We start from the raw sequence: 19,796 nt of genomic DNA, 5'->3' as shown, positions 1-19,796 counted from the left end.
TCACTTGTGTGAAACATGGCAAATTCAGCGTTTCCGGCGGTCCTGGCTTTACTATGGAGGAACCGGCTAGTCGGTTTATATAGCCACTACGCAGGTAGATAGCTCATGAGATTATCTTCAGTAACGCCACAGCCATTCCATCACAACAGTAAAAATTAAAAAAATAAATGGGTTTCGATGTCCTGCCGTGGAAAGAATATTGACGTAAATCCTTTGACGATTTGACTCGCTCCGCCAAGCGCAGCTTGGATGGCAGAGAGAATGTTCCATGGTCGCTGAATGTGGTTAGCGGCAGGGCCCACAGCCCGGGGAGATGATGCGCTGATCCGTCGGAAGCAACCGAATCTAACTAATCATGTCCGTGGTCTCCTCCCAACATTTGATAGGCAATATGACTCGGCGACATTCATGAAGAAATTTGGCTGTTTCCTTGGCGCTTGGTTCACACATGCTTTTCTTGCCACTTGGCAGATAATAAGATTTCAAACGGCAGCCTACGACGCTGGCACGAACTACGGTATTTTTCTGGTCCGCCCACAGTGGCCGAAACTCAATTGAGCGGGCTATCCGCGGGTCATAAGATTTGGAATACTCTACCAAGCGTACGACAGCCAATTTATACCTCAAATTGATCCACCACTGAATGTGGACGTGAGGGTCCAGTGGGCCAGGGAGAGGGTAGTCGATAAAATGATACCCAGGCGCTCGAGAAACCTTAATGGCATGAATCAGTTTACAACTGTCACTGGCGAGGCCAGAGAATTCGTCTCAAGGAACTCAGTTTGTTACACCAGAGTTATAGTAAATATTTGTCTACTTTCCGCAGCCTTACGGTTAGTTACAGCTTCCAGTCTGCCCCAGTGAGATATGATTGGTCGCGAAGCACAATGCGATGGTGATACCTCAGCTAACAAGGCTGACAACAGGCTCTGGGATATATTCTACAACCACATCATATTTCGATCCAGATCACTGCTGCGACCGAAGGGTTCGCCTAGTTGCATTATCCTCTGTAGTACTGTTCTTCCCCTCTTTGGCCATCATCTCCATAGCTGTCTCCACGACCGCCAACCGACTGCGGATGTCCTCCAAGTCACTGCGAATAGTTGCAATCCAGCTGTTAGAGTTATCCAATGCTTTTTGCATGAGCCTGGGAAAGTCAGCCTTTGTTCGTTCTCTGATGCGTCGCATAACTAACTTCGTTCGGATATCTAGGCTGATTGTTGTAAGCAGACGCATCACAGAGCGCCATTTCAGGCGGGCGAATTGAGACTTACTCCGCCGCACATTGTAAGGAGATCATATTGCAGTCCTCCGCGAGATTAGCCTGTCCGGGTTGTTCCAGTCCTTCTTCTGGTCTCGGGCCCATACTCCAGGTTTTTGGAGGACTTTCCTGGTCATCACCCGCTGCGATGCCGTTGCAGTGGTTGCCAAAGGAGCCATTCTCCGGAAAAGGAGACTCGTCCTCCGTTGTATCACCGGCCGCGGACCTTGGCGGACTCCAGATATCCTCGGACCCGGAGGATGACAGGGACAGTGCACGTTGTAATCGGCTCCGAAAGCTTTGTCGTTGATCATTGAACGGGATTTTTCGGATTCTCCCCATAGTTGGATCTGTGTCAGGGTGAGATAATGAATTCTCCCAGCCAGATGTTACAAGAGAAGTCGCACAGGCTGATATGAAGAGATCGTCCTCCAAACCGGAGGTTGCGATCAGGGTTTGCAAGGCCCACTATCTTACATCCGTAATTACCACATTTGTCGCTTAATTTGGCAACCAATCAGTCATGAGATTCATTAAAATTTAGGGAAATGAACTTTGTAGGAAGGCAAGTGTTTGAGGTTACATTATTTAGTACCCAGTGGGCTTGGTCTCGGGATTCAGTGCTTTGCTCACTTTGACGTACAGTAATTACATTCAAGAACAATTTGCAGGAGGACGAAATTGACAGTTAGGCGTTCTTATAGCTGGGGATTGTTTCAACACTGATGGTTTGAGGGAGCCTGGAATACGGAATCAAGATTCAGAGTCACCGAACCGACTCCCCAGAATGGTCCATGGGTAATGTTATTGAAGCTTTAGAGAATTTACAGTGAACCAAAGGTACTTAGCTTTTACTGGGACCTGGAGAGGATTTAGGCTCACTTTTCCCTTCTATCAGGGGCACAAGTCGTGCTATTGTCCGAAAAAGTCTATTCTGGTTACTTTGAGTTCATGCGATATGGCTCCTCGAAGCGAGATGGCGTGGGAAGTATGGGAGGAAAAGCACCTTCTCCCCTGGCTGGACGCTCATCGGGCACTTCCGCGGAAAGCCCGCTCCCACGCATACTATGAACAATATCAGGTGGACCGAAGCTTTGAGTCTGCGAGGGAAAAAGTACCATATTCTGCGCAAGCAACGGCGCACTGGGTCTGGATCGCCTAAGCATGCGGCCCATCGAAACCGAGCAGGAACTTGTCGCTCGGCCGGCCGTTGGGCTCCGTTAGGGAATCTCCCAAGCAGAAGGCCGGCCCAAAGTAATATTGAGAAATGTTTTCAAAACAATCCTAAGGACGGAGCCCAGCCATATCGACAGCATTGGGTCAGCAAAGACGAAGGATTCGAGACCAGGTATCAACTAATATCCATCCACCTTTTACTACAAGCTAACCGTGCGTCACAGGCCGCGCGATGCCATTACTCCGCCCTTCACGGCGTCAAGAAACACGGTCTTCGTCGCAGATTTGGGACTATGTACATCGCGTCTGTGTAGCCAGGAAGCTGAGATACCGATGAGCGGAACATCCATGCTACCGGCAGTTCGTCGGTATCTGTGCTACATCGCGATCTCGAAGCAGCAATAACAACTACCTCGATGAATTAGTGTTGTTGGATGTACCTACGAACAGAGAATATGGCAGCCAGGCAATCAAGCTGCTTCATTATTGTACGTACGAATTCACATATTATCAAAATATAATAAGCACCATTCCTTGGGATTATGACAACAGCGAGGGAGTACCAAGGTTATAGTTTGACAAAAGTTAGTTCCGCAGAGATCGTGCATATTACCGGGAGCGTCGATCAATCGCCGAACCCCGGAAAATAAAGTTCGATAAGCCATGGAAATGCTCCCTCGGTGAGAGGATGCGGGAGGATGCGGCTGTCACGAGTGATCCTCATGGAAAGCTTATCTACCAGCTTCTGCTACACTTGCTTTGAAGGTTGCTAACCGACAAGAAAAGAGATCCGGAGCAGGATCAACAAAATCCCAGTCCGGTCATATATAGGGTATTGGGAAAGGGCAATAGTCTATTAGAAGATACTCTACATTCAGCGTCATTATCGAGACGCGCAGGGTGCTTGGAATACAGTTTAGGTGCCGCAGGTGGGCCGGCCCACAGTACCCACTCCCGGGAGCCAACCGGTTTTCCGGGTTCAGTTCAAAAACTAGAGATATTTACGTAAGCTCATGTGATCCATTGGCTTTATTTCTACAAGCCATCTGCTAGAGTTACCAGACTGGCGATAGAATTGGGCATATGGAGAGGAATTGTCTGGCTCGAAGAGAGTATAACCAGTATAATCATCAGGGGAAAGCTTGGTGCAGGAGAAGGGTACAGAGCTTCTAGAACGTTCTACACACCAGATTGACAAAGTTCAGCCTGCCACTTGAGAGGATTAATTTCTCTTCACTGCGACCAAGTGAACACAACCACGGATCGGGTTGTAGCCTACCATTCTGTCGCCAAAGTCTGCGTGTTATTCCAAATACTCACCTGCCCCAGCAGTACCTAGGCAACAATCCCCCGTTCCATCGTACACTGATGGCCGAAAAGTTTGGGCTTGTGGATCGTGTCTAGACCTTTGCAATTGTTTCCATTTTCTCTCCACAAATAGAACCTCCTTGATCTACTGTCCCGTGGGTCGTTGCTGAGATCTGCATCGCGGAACCCTACCTGCGTCTGTCTAAATTCGCGCGTGGTGTTTGATTGGCCCGTGAGGTGCTATTCTTCTCCAGGGTCTCATGACTGTGATAGTAGCGTTGCAATCTTGCGAGGGGGTGGCGATCACGAAAACCTAGCTCGTGAGCCATGGGAGCTGAAATAACTCACTTCATTGTCCTGGAAACTGGACTCGGGTTTCTATTCTGGGCTTTCCAACAAGGTCTAGACTTTTTATTCTCCGTCAAGGAAAACAAACAATACCCTGGATTTGGGAGTATGTTCATAGTATCTGTACCGACAGGTAGCAGAAGTATTAGCGGAGGCAACATCAGTTGGTTGCGAGCAACACAGAAAGTACCGTTAGCGCGAGGCTAGGCAAAGGGGATTGTAGAGGGATCAATGGGAGGCACGTCTTATGGTCAACCACGGGTACACAAAGCCTCCAACCCATTATTGCGGCATCTGTTGAAGCACTTCAATCCTCATGAAAGAGACGGTGACCGTGGCTAGTGGCCATGGTCAAAACGGGCAGAGTAGTCAGTCTGCCACAGCGTTGAGCGGTTTAATTGCAAATTCAATGATATGTGAGAATCATATCCTTGCAGTATCACTGTCTTTTCAACAGTCGAAAAAGTGGTTCACCATACTGAACGCAGGTTTTTGAAAGGAATAAATCCAGGTCGAGACTTGACTCTAAAGTAGTTGTGATCCAATAGCTTCCTCGCTACAATAGAAATTGGCATCTTTCATTCAGATGTAGGCAAACAGAGATGAGTGTTGTCTTGCAATGCTTGTTGCGTTGAACCGTGAGTGTTAATGGGAGTGTTGATGGGAGTGTTGATGGGAGTGTTGATGGGAGTGTTGATGGGAGTGTTGATGGGAGTGTTGATGGGAGTGTTGATGGGAGTGTTGATGGGAGTGTTGATGGGAGTGTTGATGGGAGTGTTGATGGGAGTGTTGATGGGAGTGTTGATGGGAGTGTTGATGGGAGTGTTGATGGGAGTGTTGATGGGAGTGTTGATGGGAGTGTTGATGGGAGTGTTGATGGGAGTGTTGATGGGAGTGTTGATGGGAGTGTTGATGGGAGTGTTGATGGGAGTGTTGATGGGAGTGTTGATGGGAGTGTTGATGGGAGTGTTGATGGGAGTGTTGATGGGAGTGTTGATGGGAGTGTTGATGGGAGTGTTGATGGGAGTGTTGATGGGAGTGTTGATGGGAGTGTTGATGGGAGTGTTGATGGGAGTGTTGATGGGAGTGTTGATGGGAGTGTTGATGGGAGTGTTGATGGGAGTGTTGATGGGAGTGTTGATGGGAGTGTTAATGTGAGTGTTGATGTGTGTTGATGAGCGTGGTGGTGAGCGTGGTGGTGAATGGTCGGGCGGTGAAAAAGGTGGTCAACGTCTAGACCTTGCCATCGGTCCATGCCACCCTCAGATTATGTAAGTTTCCTGAATAGGGGGTTCAACTTTTGGAAATCTATCACTTGTCACCTACCCCCAATAACCACTAGTATATCAGATAATTGGTCATAATAAAGGAGAAACCTAGTATGTTGTATATCTAATATGCCGTGTTTATAATAAATTTACTGATGCGACTGGTAGGCATTATATTGTGAGTGGTTTTGTAGGTTCAGCATGTTTTGTAGTCATGTATATATTTACACGCAATGCAGACGCGTCACAATTTCTATGCATTTCGGATCACACTTTCAATTTCACTTAGACTGGATAGTCCATTGCTTTTACTAGGTTTGGTTATAGCTAAACACATCCATTGTATAACTTTCTACTCAAATAACCTGAATACGTAGCATTATAGGACATATATACGTGCGTGGCTAAACATTATAAATTATAAGTGACTGAAGTGCTTATTAGTAAGCGACCCATGGGCCAATTAAATGACACGGGGCTACGGTCAACCGCCCGCCCGCCCATAGGCAGGGGGAAATAACTCAGTGCGAATCCATGGGCCTCATGGCCCGTGGCGAGGTCTATCAATGTCTCACGGACATAGTACGGAGATTTTCATGCCATCTCACCCACATGGATAAATGTATCAATCACTATAGATCTATTTCGTAAGCGAAAATTTCTAGTCCCGTTCTGATCACTCGGTGAAGTTGGCATACAGCCACAATCCGATAGGGATAGTAGATTTACTGGTTTAACTATGACCAAGCAATACGCCCAAGAGTGTAGAAGCATGTGATGAGGTGCCGAACGATTGGCTTGATTAAAATTAGCCATGCGGCAGGCTTTGTGCCTTGCGAAGTCAAAATCATCACTTCAGGCGGCGATTGTAAGTCACTTGGCCTTACTCTATTTCAGCCCTTACATCCCAGAGAGCGCAAGAATCAAAATAATTTTACCACAGAGACAACCATGTTGCTGAGAGATTTGGACAAGCAAGCAATCAAGAATACCCGGTTGGCTCCTACTATGCCTCGGCAACGACGGATCATATTTCAACCAATCCCGGATCTAAGTGACGGCAATTGCCTTTTGGGAAGTGGTGTCCCAAGTTAATGCAATCAACCATGTTCTGCTGATAAGAGAACACGGTTGAAACCCGATTGTAACCCGGGTGGGTTCTAGCAGTGCCGTCTGAAACGAATTTCCGTTGGGTGATATCCCCGCAGGAGTGCTAGTTCGCTCGTAGTCGTAGTAGACAATCCGGCCATCCTTCCAAAAGCAACCATCACATGAGCGTTAATTGACGGTGGAAAATTTGCTCCAGGATCTAGGGGCTAGTCCAAGAGGTCCCATAAACATTCTGATTCGATATTGTTTCGGACACCAAAGTCTTTACAGTGGCTGCCTGGCCGAACAGTAACATGCCCACGTGTCCTCCGCAGCGCGGCGGGCTCGACGAATATATGATATATTCTCAAAAAAACCGTCGAAATAGGGGATGTAGGGAATCCGGATTTCCTGACAAGTGCGTGATATGTTAGGAGACGATATGAACGGATAAAGGATACGCGCGGTCGACTTGACTAACCTGCAGCTGCAGTGACACCCAGGGTAAATGGTCTTTGCAGATAGTGCTTCGGCTTGGATAGGAAACGCGTGCATAAGAACTAACCGGGTACACCACAACACTTTTGACAGCTTTCATGATGCAGCTTCCTGTATGCCCGAGGTGATTCTCGGGTAGTGATCTCTCATTGGCTTGCTTTTGCCCCGATCTTACCCTCTCGGTTTGTACCCGAGATGACCAATGTCCAATTGTAGGCTAAGAATGAGAAGACTTTGCGTCTCCTTCTCCTTGTAGGTGGACTTGTGCTAACAGCCTGATTGTCTGCGGAGGTACGCTCATCTGCCAGGAAGCAAGACAGAACATCAGCGTTCCTGTGTCTTTTGGATTTCCGGGCCTGGGAAGACACTAAATGTCATCCGAAGACAACGAGGATCACGCATTCGATGCCAGCAGCCTACGCCACTTGAAGGTATTTGAAAGGTTGCATGCTTAGCCACAGGTATGATTCGGGTAGTGGTATAGGCTGATCGGAGTTCAGGAGTTGTATCATGTAGACAAATCGAACAATGACCTGATACACAGAATCTAGGGAGAAAGAGGCCGAGGTACGCGATACGAATCTTCTGGTGACTCATCGTCAATAGTAGTCATGTGGAAGGGACAGAGAGCATGCGGTCGTATTTATATGGGGGAGCTCGAACAGACAAGATATTTGTTCGCGTGGCATTCGACTCGAGTGACAGAAATGAGGGTGTTCTCCTGTTGTACGATCCAAGTCAGCAAGGATTGACCTAGTTGGACGAGCTGCCGTAGCGTACCTGTTCATGGAAATCCCAAAGTGCGCTTGAGACGGGACAATCAGTTTGCGCAATGATCATATCGGCTTCATAACTAGATCACTTACAACTCTCTGTAATGCAGTCACCAGCCACGCCACGTCGGATTCAAGCTTATCGCAATCTGCACTCGCTTCAAAAAAGCCGCGCTGGGGTGCACAGGGCAATTTGTTGAGACAGTAAACGCGCGTTACGAACACACTTGCGATAAACATTGCACTTCTATGGTGGATGAATGTGTCGCGATGCCAGAGGTTCCGGAACTCCACAATAGTGCGAAGGCGGTGGGGACGAGGGCGGAAGACGCGATGGAGCACGCTCGTCGGCCGCCACCTTGGGCTTTATCTTCGATCTGGCGGGATAGGCCACTCGCCACAGTATATTTCACCGTCGATGATGGGGTGCCCCTACAATAGTGTGAAGATGTCAGTGGTGTTCGTGGTTAGGGGAATAAGGCTTGGCGCGGATAATCAGACACAGCGCAGCTGTAGGCGTTGGATCTCACTCACCTTAGCATGGAAATGGGGTCTCAAGGTTCTATGCAACGAAGTTCGCACGTGGATGGCCGCACCCTGTTGTTGACTCGCTATCTTGGTTTGCGAACTTCCACCTAGGACATGCTGCATTGTTCGAAGCGACGGGGCTAGGAATAGTGTGTAAGCCATGGCTTTGCGTGGTGCACTGACGGTAGTGCAGGGTTATCAGGGCCACTCTGGTGAGCTCCCAAAGGTTCACTGCCAATTATTAGCCAGTAGATCAGCGTGGAAGCCCATAACTCACATGTTCTGATGGTCAACACCAGGGATGAAGAGACCACAAGAAGCTGTGGCCCTTTCCTGGTGCATTGTGTTCGAACCTCTACGGACCTGGCTATCCCGCGTCTTTCGGGTCAGTGCAGTTTCAAGGATTTGTGGGCCCATATACCTATAGTGTGAGCAGTTGCACTTCAAATTTGTGGTCAACAAGAGCCGCGACAGTAGATCAGCTCGCTATAGCAGAGACGCCTTCGCATAGACGCCTTTTGACCGGCTAATCCAAATCTCGTATCTCCGATCGGCTGGCGTAAATGGGGCAGTGAATCTGCTTGGAACCACGTCTCTTACAGTACAAAAACTGTCTGTTTTGCTGGTCCACGATGTATACTATAAATGTCAGTACGGTATAAATTCCAGTACGCGATCGAAGGGGGGAACTTTATCGAGTGCGTCAGACACAAGCCTGCTCGACTTTGCAGAATCAAGTGAATAAATAGTAGAGCAATTGTAGGGGTAGAGGACGTATTTATAGGCTTCTCGGCTTCTGTCACTCATCGACCTGGTTGGAAGTGTTGAAGGACACATTTCTTAATTGAGGCCTATTGAGACCCACGTCTTCTTTGACCGCAACTATTTGCAGCGACATTCTTGATGCCTTTAGATGCCTAGCGAGAGAGGCGGCTAAGAGTGGTGCTGAGAGAAAGGGATGCTGAGTCGGTCAAGCAACGTTGGCTGACTGTTGAATCCTTCACGTCCCTCTTAAATTGAGGCCTTGTGGGAGATATTCAATCCGCAATGACAGGCACATATTTCTTGTCCTAGTCACCTCATATGTTGGCGACTCAACGTTGGATCACCGAAAAGCTCCTACAATTCCATCCCTAGGAATCATGGACCTTTGTTTCTGGCGTCGCTTTAGTGTTGTGTTGGTTTGTGTTGAGCTGTGGGTCTGTCCGCCTAGACTGCAGAAAGCGAGGTCACGGTAGGATGTGCGGGTGCTCAACCCATCAACCAGTTGAAGCTTGGCCAAACGTCAACCCTCAATTTTTGAAGTTGTGACCCACCCTCGAAGGTGCATTTTTTTCTTTCTTTTTTTCTGGTTTCTTTCCGAACCTCTTTTTTGGTCACTCTAAGGTCTACAATGCTGTTTGCCGAGTTTCTGAGGCTTTCAACGAAAGTGGAAGGGGCGTCTAGTTGAGATATCTCTCACGTCAATGGGCGTCCATATCTGGCCCTCAACATCGTCAGGCTTGATCAGTTTTCCCGGCCAACCCGTTGACATTCCTCCTCTCAAATTTACTACCAAGCGCCCGCTGAAAATAAAGCAAATTCTATTCAGAAGCTGACTGCGTTGATTGACTATGTGGTGACCGTAAAACCCAGTCCATAGCCACCTGCGTCTGCATAGTCTATAAGATTACACCAAGGCCTGATGGAACTAGTATCGTCCTGACCTTGACTTTCTCCTGCGGACAAAATGGATGCCTCGAACAGCTCGCCAGACCAGGAAAAAGGAGAACAGCGGCCCTGTGACTTACCAAACCTTAGTAATAAGGACAATAATGTGGAACCTTCAGATCATGTCCCTCCATTGGTAAGTGAAACCCTTCGCTTCGAATTCTTTGGCTGACCATCGTAGCCCTCCCCTTCGCAACACGAAGAAGTAACAAGACATACTTTGGCGACCGAGCCATTTCAACCCATCTTGAAGGTGCTAGCAGACCTCGAACGTGACGATCCCAAGTTTGCCTTTCTAGCAACCCGGCTTGTTGGACTCTACCGACGCCTACGGGAGTCGTGTGTGTCCAAGCATATCGATGGCCAGGAACTGCAGCAGAGCAATCAGATTCTGAGGGAGACTGGCACACACCCGAGAAAAGAGAGGGACGGTCTTCAGCTTCACCACATGAAGCAGGTAGCTCGACTGCACTTTTTCGAACAGGCACTGGAATCATCTCGGGAACGACTGGTTAACCTACTCGATGACTGGAACTACCTCTACAGTCCCAATTTGGCAGGGCTGATGGATGTCGCAAGAGAAGAGTAAGGAATTGCCTATTTCGGGTTGCCCTGTCCTATATTGGCAACATAGAAATACTACAAGCGGCGACGCAGTGCAAGGGAAATTACACCGCGTGCAAAGCAGGTTATATATTCCCGAGACTTTTAACAAGAAGGGCATCAAATAGTCATTATTCATTATCGTGGTCTTTAATGAAATGAGTATACGAACAAGCCCGCTTGATTCAGAACAATTTTACTCGTAATTACTCGATATATTATGTACAGAAAAACCGTGGGTCCAGGGATAGCGTCGAGGGAAGCCTAGTCAACAGAGAATGTGTCGAGAGACTCGAATACGGTAGAGATTCCGTACGAGGCCAAAGGGACAGTCGGAAGCTAGTCCCTATTGCACGGACAGCATGCCAGGTGATTGTGTCTAGTAGCTGTCTGCGTATCCGATAGAGATTCCCCATGGCCCTTTCAACCCGTGGCAGGAAGAACAGATCCTCTCCTATAGTCTCATCAGATACTCGGTCAAATCGCACAAATCGAAATTCTATCCAGTGCACCTCTTTAGAAAAGGAGCGCTGACATGTGGAGGAAAATGTCGCTAGCCCGAGTAGAGTTGGACAGAGGATCTGGACCTGTCCACTTGAACCCGGACAGACTGTCGAGGGTGGGGTAAAAAAGGCATTCGATAAAGGAAGGCTCTTGAGTTTCGTGTTCTGCAGGATAGTCTTTGCCAAGAAAATCCTGCCACAGATCATTGGGATCAGTAGCGAGACAGGGAGGCGGTGTCGGTATGCCAGAAGATTCATGCCAGATAGCGTGAAGGTCGAGATCCAAATCGTAGTTGGTCCGCAAATAGCATCCATATGCACCCGCGCGGTTATCGTTAATCCTATCGCGAGACCGGTCTTACCAAAGTTATAAATATTGTCGGGGTCTGTTTCAAAATGAAGGACAGTTTCCAAACAGATTAAGCCATACTTAATGATTTTTGATTCTTCACATTTCGCACGCTCGTAATTATAACGTTTCGAGAATCGGGAGGGAAGAAGAGGGTGAAGTTTCATAAAGTTATATACCCATTTTTCGGCGATTGAAAGAATCGGGGTAGTTTCAAGCAGGTTCGCAGTTCCTCGTACAGTAGAAGACCGTAGGGGGCTGCATTTGTTTTCAGGGATACCATACTACGATACACACACACAATTTATTACCGCCCCTGCGGCTAAGCTGAAAGGGCAACTATCACTGATATATTAATACATACATGTCCAGATATATGTCGTGTCTCCTTGGAGCCCATACATGGTTACTTTCAGTATCTGTCATCTCAGCTGTCGATATTGTGGCGGGCCCTCGTGGGTTAGTATTCTGTTAGTAGGCTGGCTTGAAGGCGCTTCTTCAAGTGTTCAACATCCTATCCTCGGCAGTTGAAGCGCGTCTACCGCTTCTGGCACGAGGCGGTCGGTGTAAATTAGGTCTGGGAGGGTGAGTGATTGGTATCGGTCGAGATGGTTAAGCGGCGTCGAGTCGGCCCGTAGCGATTGCAAACCGTATTGAGGCCCGCACTGCTTCTAAGCTCGGCGTCCGATTTCGATCATCGGGAGGCGATTTTGCGCCCAGGAAGAAGAATGTGTTGCCTCGGTGGGTCTGAGTACATTATAGCATGTCCGTCTGGTGCGTAGTCCACTTCCAACAACGAAAGAGGAAGAACAAGAGCCTTTGCCATGATCTATGATTGCTTGCCCCACTCTGGGATAGCGAGTTAGTAGTAGAGATGTCTGACAAATGGCGGGCTTGTATCAGTGGCGCAAGACTCGGTATTTGCAATATCTTCATTCGATTACCACTAGGTTGGACTCTATCCCCATCAAGGTAGATAACATGAACTGTTGTGATCTCCAGTAACCGCACGATGGGTTTTGGAAACAGTTTCATGATGGGTGTAACAGATCTTCCTCAGATATGATTCTCATTCAGCAAACGAATTTTACTAAACGTTTGCCCTTTCCTGATGGTTGTCTGGGATACTCTCGTAGTAAAAAACTGAGCTTCCTCGGCGTCCAGCAAGCCCAACCAGCAAGCTTGAAATTATTGACCAAAAGATACCGACAGAAAGACCCTAATATGTCCCACTCATCTCTTCGGTCATCAGAAGGTCCTCAAAATCTCCATTAGGTGGGAGGTCATCATTTTGCCAGTCGCAGGCACCACGATGATAGTTCAGAACCTCGAAATACCTTTCAATCGTTAGCTCAACTCAACGCGTAACCAGATCAGAGGACATACATTGTGCTCTTCCACTCGTCAGCTGAAAGCTTTGGGTCCAGAAAAGACCAATCAAGCTGGCTATCACAAACAGGCTCATCATCAGAATCCTGGTAGGTCACGACATATGGGTGCTTAATGGCATCCGCCGTGGTGATTCTCCCATGTGGATCGACGTTGAGCATTTTCTCCACGAGATCAATGGCTATAAAAGTGAGTATACCTATGGCAAAAGGAAATGTATTGAAGTTTGCCAAAGGCGATCGCTTACCTTGAGGGTCGGCATCTCCAAGGATAGATGTAAGTCCAAAGGACTCTTTCTTTGGTAGCGAGTCCACGAATTCCAAGGTCTGTAAATCGTCATCAGTAATCATTGATCTGGCCTTGGGTTGCGTGTCTCAATCATACACTCTTGCTGTAGACTCTCTTCATAACCTCCTCGGATGGCTTCCCCAAAAGCTCGGTAATCAAGATGAACTGATGCACATGGTTTCTCCCAGGGAAGAGAACCTTCCCTAGAATCATCTCTGCCAGAATACACCCAACGCTCCACATATCCACCGCGTAGTTGTAATTCTGCCAGGTCAACATGATCTCCGGCGCGCGGTAGTATCGTGTGGCGACATAGCCGGTCATCTGGGCATCTTGTTCTCGGGCTAAACCAAAGTCACAAATCTTCAAGTCGCAGTTGTCGTCGATCAAAATGTTGCTTGGCTTGAGGTCGCGGTGAATGACTCCGGCCGAATGAATGTATTTCAATCCACGCTGTTTCAATCAGATTTGCTGCGTGGCTGGTGACCATCTCGGGTGGACATACCAGCATTTGGTAGGTAAAAAATTGGATGAATTGACACTCCAAAGGCTTTGACGACGCTCGCAAAAGGTGATGAAGATCTGTCATCATACAGTCTGTCACGATATAGCTGTACCACAAATATTAGCATTTCTTTCAACTTTAGCATAGTAAGTCTCATACAGATCCTCGGATGGAGAGATAAAGATGTCCGTCATGTTAATTAACTAGTTGAGGTTAGTTAACAGTCCCGTACGCCGAATATGCGTGCCACGCATATATACATACATTATCATGTCGCAGGTTACGTAACAAATGAACCTCACGACACGTACGCTTGGCCAGAGCTGTAGAACCGAATGGCCTCGAAATTTTTTTTATAGCGACCTTTGAATTGGCTATCGAATCATGTGCTGAACTATTCATTTGTCAATAATGAATTGGGGAGGATGGATGTATGAGTAATATACCAAATCGTTCCGGCGCTGCCACAGCCTTGTACTTCCAAACCCGAATATCTATCTGTGGTTTCAAAGGCTGTGCCCATGACTTTTGTTCCTAAGAATGTGACCATAATTGCGTAGTTGAGTGAACCATACAGTGGTAAGTAAATATCAGTAAATGGTGGAAGAATATTGAACTGTTGGATTTGCAGGCTAAGGAGTAAATTGTGCCAAAGAGAAATTGATGACGTCATAGCCTCGCCCAAAATCAGAATAACCTGATGCCGCGGACCGACCGCATACCACCGACTGATTTGTCGATTAAGTATAGAACGGCAGCATCTCCTGTCCACTGAGTAGCAGACACAGTTTGGCAGACCCTGGTCGTAGGTCTTGTATTACTCCCGTTCAGCTTCTTGGAGCAAAGGCATACAGTACTATCTAGTCGAGGCTGGCTTGCGGGAATGGGCTCATTGCCAAGTAGGATAGATCGGGAGGAATTGCAGTTGAACTGTGTAGCACAAGATTTTCGGAAGTATCCCGGGGTAGGTGGGGAGTATTGTGTCAGTAAGCGCAAGTGGGTGCCTATAGCAGTGGGTAGACACGCCTATCAATGAACGTAGGGAAGATTGGGGAGTTAGAGCCATAGGAAGCCTAAAAGGGAACCATATTGGCCTACCGGATTATTCCTCGACAGCAGTCGCCCATTATTCGTCATGAACGGACCAGATGAATTTAAAGGCTGCGGAGGAATAGGTAAAAAGAGTGTGGGGGGCTTGGACCGGGCCAGATCATCGCCAGATATCCCCCAATTTAGATACCGTCCTAGAACATTCCAAGGTGTTATACAATAATTTACATTGACCCAGCAGACAGGAAAGCCTAATATATCCAATACCGCAATACGGCAAAGCAGGGGTTGGTTTTAAAGGTAACCTAATACAGAAGGGTGGTTTCGGGTACGAGCCGAGAAACAAAGCGTGAATGTTTTAAGGGGTAACCGTTTTTCAACCTGTATCAATTTATGGCCATTAGAGCGGGTTTCAGTGCGAAACGAAGACGCGTCCGGAGGGTTGATTCGGGTACCTTAAAACAGCGCGCTGCTTCAGGAATAGCACTGATTTTTTGGGATTTCAAAAGCCTGTATAGCTGATTAGATTCTATCCTCTTGCTCTATTGAATTTGTAGAGGATCGGGTGCGAATTAGTGGCATGGTAGGTGGTTGAATTAACTAAGTGCTAATTCCCGGACGCGTTTTGGGTGGGGTGCGCAGCTGGGCCGGGAAATACGTTATGAGGTTAGGGTGTAATGAGTATGATTAATCATGGCGTCATTCGATATCAGACGGTTTTATCATGAGATAAATAGTGCTTGTTTCCAGCGCTCGAATGCTATCTACACAAAACAGAACAATCAAAACATATTATAATTTCTGCACCACTTCCTCTCTTCGTTTTTCATTTCCACCATGGACACTGCCAAGGTCTGTGAATATGCGAATCTGTGTCCTTGCACAAACTTACACATGCATACAGAACGCCGCCAACTATATTACCGAGACCGTGAAGGGCACTGGTGCTGAAGCTTCCAAGGAGACCAACAAGAACGTAGCAAAGGATGACGATGCTAAGATAAGCACTCGTGCAACCGCTGCCAAGGATGCTCTTGTCGACAAGAAGGACGAGAAGGCTCACGACACCAAGGCCGATCTCAACAAGGGTTAGTTCATCTGCCTAATAGCTACGTGGTTAGTTGTTAATGGTCTCGCAGAACAGGCTAAGCATGGCTAAGCATGGGTACTCACCAATGTTGACGGTTTTGAATCAATGCTTCAGTTGCCGTTGCCTACCCTCGCTGGTCTGATACGTGGTGACTGTATGATATGTAACTATATAAAGCAAGCGGTGATAACCAAAATGACACTAATAAATGTCTATTTATGAGAAACAAACGTATCACCAGAAGTTAATGGGTAGGAACGTCTTCCGTTTTCAGGTCTATGAAAAGTCAATGACGCCATAGAGGTACACGATCGATAATAATTCGATAATAGTAAAAATTCGGACTGTCCTTCGAGATCTTCAGTCGCCAGCCAACCACCTACTTACTGATGTCACGTTAAGGGGATATTTCAGAATGTCAAACCACAGTGGGTCGTAGGATGGAAAAGCATAATGGGCACTGGGAAGGGGTTGGACGCCCCACCATTATCTGATTGGTGGGTGGGACAACCGATGTTCTTAAAAGATGGAGTTGCAAGTACATACACAGCGCACTTTGACCTCAAAACAAGCCTCACTGTGTCCCCTTCACAAAGTTCTTTCCTCATTCTCAATCGTTGGCCTTACAGATTGCTCCCAATGATTGACAACTGGTAAGATAATCCGCTAAAGTCTGCAGATCATTACCCTGTATGCTATTTGAGCTGCAATGTTGACGGAACACCTAGAAGCCGACGACGGTCTTATCAATAAACTCCAGAAGAACCTCTTTGATATCGCCCCGCCTACCAAACGCAATCACTCTGGGTATGTCTCATGGCTTGAGTGATACTTGAACGCAGAAGTTCCTGTTGACCAATGGGGAGTTAGACAGACTATATGGCTAAATAGCAACTGCATCGTGGAAAACAGCAAAATCGGGTATATGTGAATCAGCTGTGGGATTGGGTAAATGTATGGTGACATTAGTAGTGTTTGAGAATGCCTCTCTGGAGGTAGCGTACCTACCCGCGGCAAGTGTTTGATTTTACCGGCCGTGTCCGCCCACGTAATTCCGTAGCTTCCTCATCCTCCAGCCAAAATGCAACCATTTCAGGGGGCTGGTGGGTGATGCGTATTAATTAATGACGGGGAAGACCGGGCCTCCTTCGAATGCGGCGATTTCGCTCTTTATCGCTGATTGCATGATCGATAGCGGCGCTATCAGACCGCACCCCCATCGGGACAGCATTTCGTGTCCCCATGACCCTATCCCAGCCAGAAGTAATGACATGACCAAGATCCGTATAGGAAGAGTGTGAATCCAGAAATATGTCCTGTCCTTCAGGAATATTGAGGATGAAGAACCCACAAACAGAGAGGGACAGGGTCCCACGAAGGCTGAAACCGAATTGTCGCATCGAAATTGAAATAGACAAAATATCATTCACAGTGTTTTCTACTTTGTGAGAGGAAAGCAGGCTATGGGATACTTCTGAATTTACGATGCATATTTATAAACGGTGAGTTTATATACTCTATCTCAAACAATCCAAGAGTGTAGGTGTGACACCAACGCTTTTCGGAAGTATTGTATTGTACATATGGTCAAAAAAGTAGTGGCAGGAATGATGGCAGAATTCTAATCACGTCGGTACTTCAAGGCAAGGGAGGTGCGTAATCAACATCACCCTTTCAAACACAGCGGCGTATCATTAGTATTTGTACCCCATTACTCCCGCCCCTGACCGCTCTTCCTATACCGCCTGCCTATTTCCAATAAAGTGCCAGAGGTACAAAAGTACATTCTTGGCACATCTCATTCGTGCTTAAGCCGAGTCTAAGTGGAAACCGTACCGCGGAGAATGGGTAAATTCTGCGGCTGATGCAAAGCTGCGTAAGCTGTGCCGTGGTACTTCATCTATCAGAGAAGTTCAGGATGTCTGAGATCAAGTGCACGAGTGACGTAACCGATCAGCGCTACCTAGGTATAGCCCCGCGAATTTTACATATTCAATTTGAACATATCGTACAATTTACTTATTGTAGCTTAGTACAGAAGTAGCTCCTCTCCCGATGCTCTTATAAGGTCAGATCGGCCAACAATCGACCCTATATTCAATACAGCTCATGTCATGCTACTATCATAGTAAATCTGATAGCTCGGGAAGAAATGCCGTTACGTAGCCCTAATTGGGACCTCTAGGCCTTACCTAGGCCTTTCGAAGAATTGTGGAGAAGGTAGTCAATGGCGAGAAATATTGGACGTCCTGTTATTGAGATGATGTAAGCGGAGAAGGCGTCGTTTATTCACACCCGTGTAATTTGCGTGTTTGTGTACCTTGGGATGAGCCCGAGGGTTAGCTTCATACATTAGACCAGTAAATTCATAATGTTCGGTAATGGATGCAGGTCCCATACGTTAGCTTCAAAGCTGATCATTCGAGTGCAGGTTTAAGCAATATTGGTCGGTGGTCTTCCAGCAATGAGCTGTTTTTGACTGGGCTGTTTTGACCTGGTATGTGGCTGTATTCTATTGTATCGATGACACATCATGCCTTACATTCCACCTTAGTATAAATCACACAAGCTATGACCATTATAAACCATCCATGGCTGTCGGTGAGCAGACTAGTTTATACAATCAGAAATATAGACGACGGTAGCTGCAGTTTGATGCACTATGAGACGCACCAGCCTCTATGCATGAGTCCACTGGTCTCCTTGAGCCGCGGTAGACCGAATATGAGGTCATCGACATGAATTAAATGTTTTAGGCAACACCAACTGTTTCAATGAACATATTCCTGGGCCCAGCCGATGGATTCCAACGGAACGACATATATCAACCGAAACAACATCAGTTTTCAAGACAGATCCGTCGGGCCGTCCACCTATCACGCCTAACAACCAGAGATTGACGGTTCCACACACCTCCTTCCCGGCTAAAGTACTTTTGTATGTTGCACTCCGTACAATGTACACTCTAGTATGAGATCAGAGTCTGGATATATCGCGCTGTGATGTTGGTCCATTTGAGGTCTGGAATAATAGACCAAAACTAGAAACGTCCATGTATAAAGTGCTCGTATGATATAACCCTAAATAGCATTGATTTGCTGCTGAACCCAACAACAATATGGAAGTGTCATTTCGAAGTACATTACCTACCGAGAACGGGAAATATTCCAACGGTCTCTCCCAAGTACCCGTGGGCGTGAGCCGTGTTCGGAAAACTCGCCGATCATATAGTGTGTTGACGCGATGCTAAATAAAAAATGTTCCTAGACTGAATGAAAGGAACAAGATATGTATACTATGGCAAATTATATCATCTATATGTGTCTATCCATGGATATTGTACTGCCCAATAGGGAAGCGTAATGAGTGAAATGTACTCCGCGTCGTAAATTTACAGGTTTCTTCATACCTGAACACCTTTCCATAGCTCGGTAACCTTTCTCACCCTGTTCTCCACAATATATTTCTCCTTACCAATCACTTTCTTCCGAGCAAATGTATACAATTTGGAGAATCATAGAATTATTGAATTGCGGATTTCATTGGGGGGATACTTAGGGGAAAGAAGGGAAAAAAAAAAAAAAAAAAAAACGCCGACATTTCTTACCAGAAGTGGTCCCTCCCGAGATCACAACTCCAACTCCTTTGAAAATCTTCGGAGTATATCCAATGGCCCCCTGCTCTGATGAAAGTCCACTGTGGCTCAGTGGATGACAGTCCTGTGAGATCTCTTTTACATCTTTCATTGGATGGTCGTCAACCGTACCATTTTCCCCTCCCTTAAAACATCGTCATATCCCCCTCCTTCCACCCCTCGTCTCTCAAATTATACCCTATAAGAAGGAAACATTCTCCATTACTATTTTCTGCAATCTGGTTCGGACTTCTTTATCTACCTTCACCATTCTGATCTAGTCCGAGCTTCCATTATTCCTTCAAAAGGCAAATTCCTCATAGGACCTTTCACTTGATGCAAGGTTTCGCACAATCTGAAGCTATCGAACACTCCGCACAATATTCGGACACTCCCTGACCTCGATACTCCACATTTTGACAC

The 19,796-nt window shown here is 46.9% G+C and overlaps 2 protein-coding genes across 2 annotated transcripts; one reads left to right on the top strand and one right to left on the bottom strand.

The window, feature by feature from the left end:
• Positions 1 to 12,636: 12,636 nt before the first annotated feature.
• Positions 12,637 to 13,793, bottom strand: N7489_004654 (uncharacterized protein; the record flags this gene model as incomplete). The annotated part of the gene is made up of 6 exons (XM_056710406.1): positions 12,637 to 12,754; positions 12,804 to 12,987; positions 13,054 to 13,132; positions 13,191 to 13,547; positions 13,600 to 13,705; positions 13,759 to 13,793. The coding sequence occupies 6 exons, from the start codon at positions 13,791 to 13,793 to the stop codon at positions 12,637 to 12,639; spliced, it is 879 nt and encodes a 292-aa protein (XP_056568827.1).
• A 1,693-nt stretch (positions 13,794 to 15,486) lies between these two features.
• Positions 15,487 to 15,808, top strand: N7489_004653 (uncharacterized protein; the record flags this gene model as incomplete). The annotated part of the gene is made up of 3 exons (XM_056710405.1): positions 15,487 to 15,501; positions 15,554 to 15,737; positions 15,789 to 15,808. 3 exons carry the CDS (start codon positions 15,487 to 15,489, stop codon positions 15,806 to 15,808), a joined length of 219 nt encoding a protein of 72 aa, XP_056568826.1.
• Positions 15,809 to 19,796: the final 3,988 nt, after the last annotated feature.

Source organism: Penicillium chrysogenum, assembly GCF_028827035.1.
Source record: "Penicillium chrysogenum strain IBT 35668 chromosome Unknown utg000002l_segment0_segment0, whole genome shotgun sequence".
Lineage (NCBI taxonomy): Eukaryota > Fungi > Ascomycota > Eurotiomycetes > Eurotiales > Aspergillaceae > Penicillium > Penicillium chrysogenum.
Note: the sequence above shows the minus strand (reverse complement) of the source record. Positions and strands in the feature narration are given on the sequence as shown.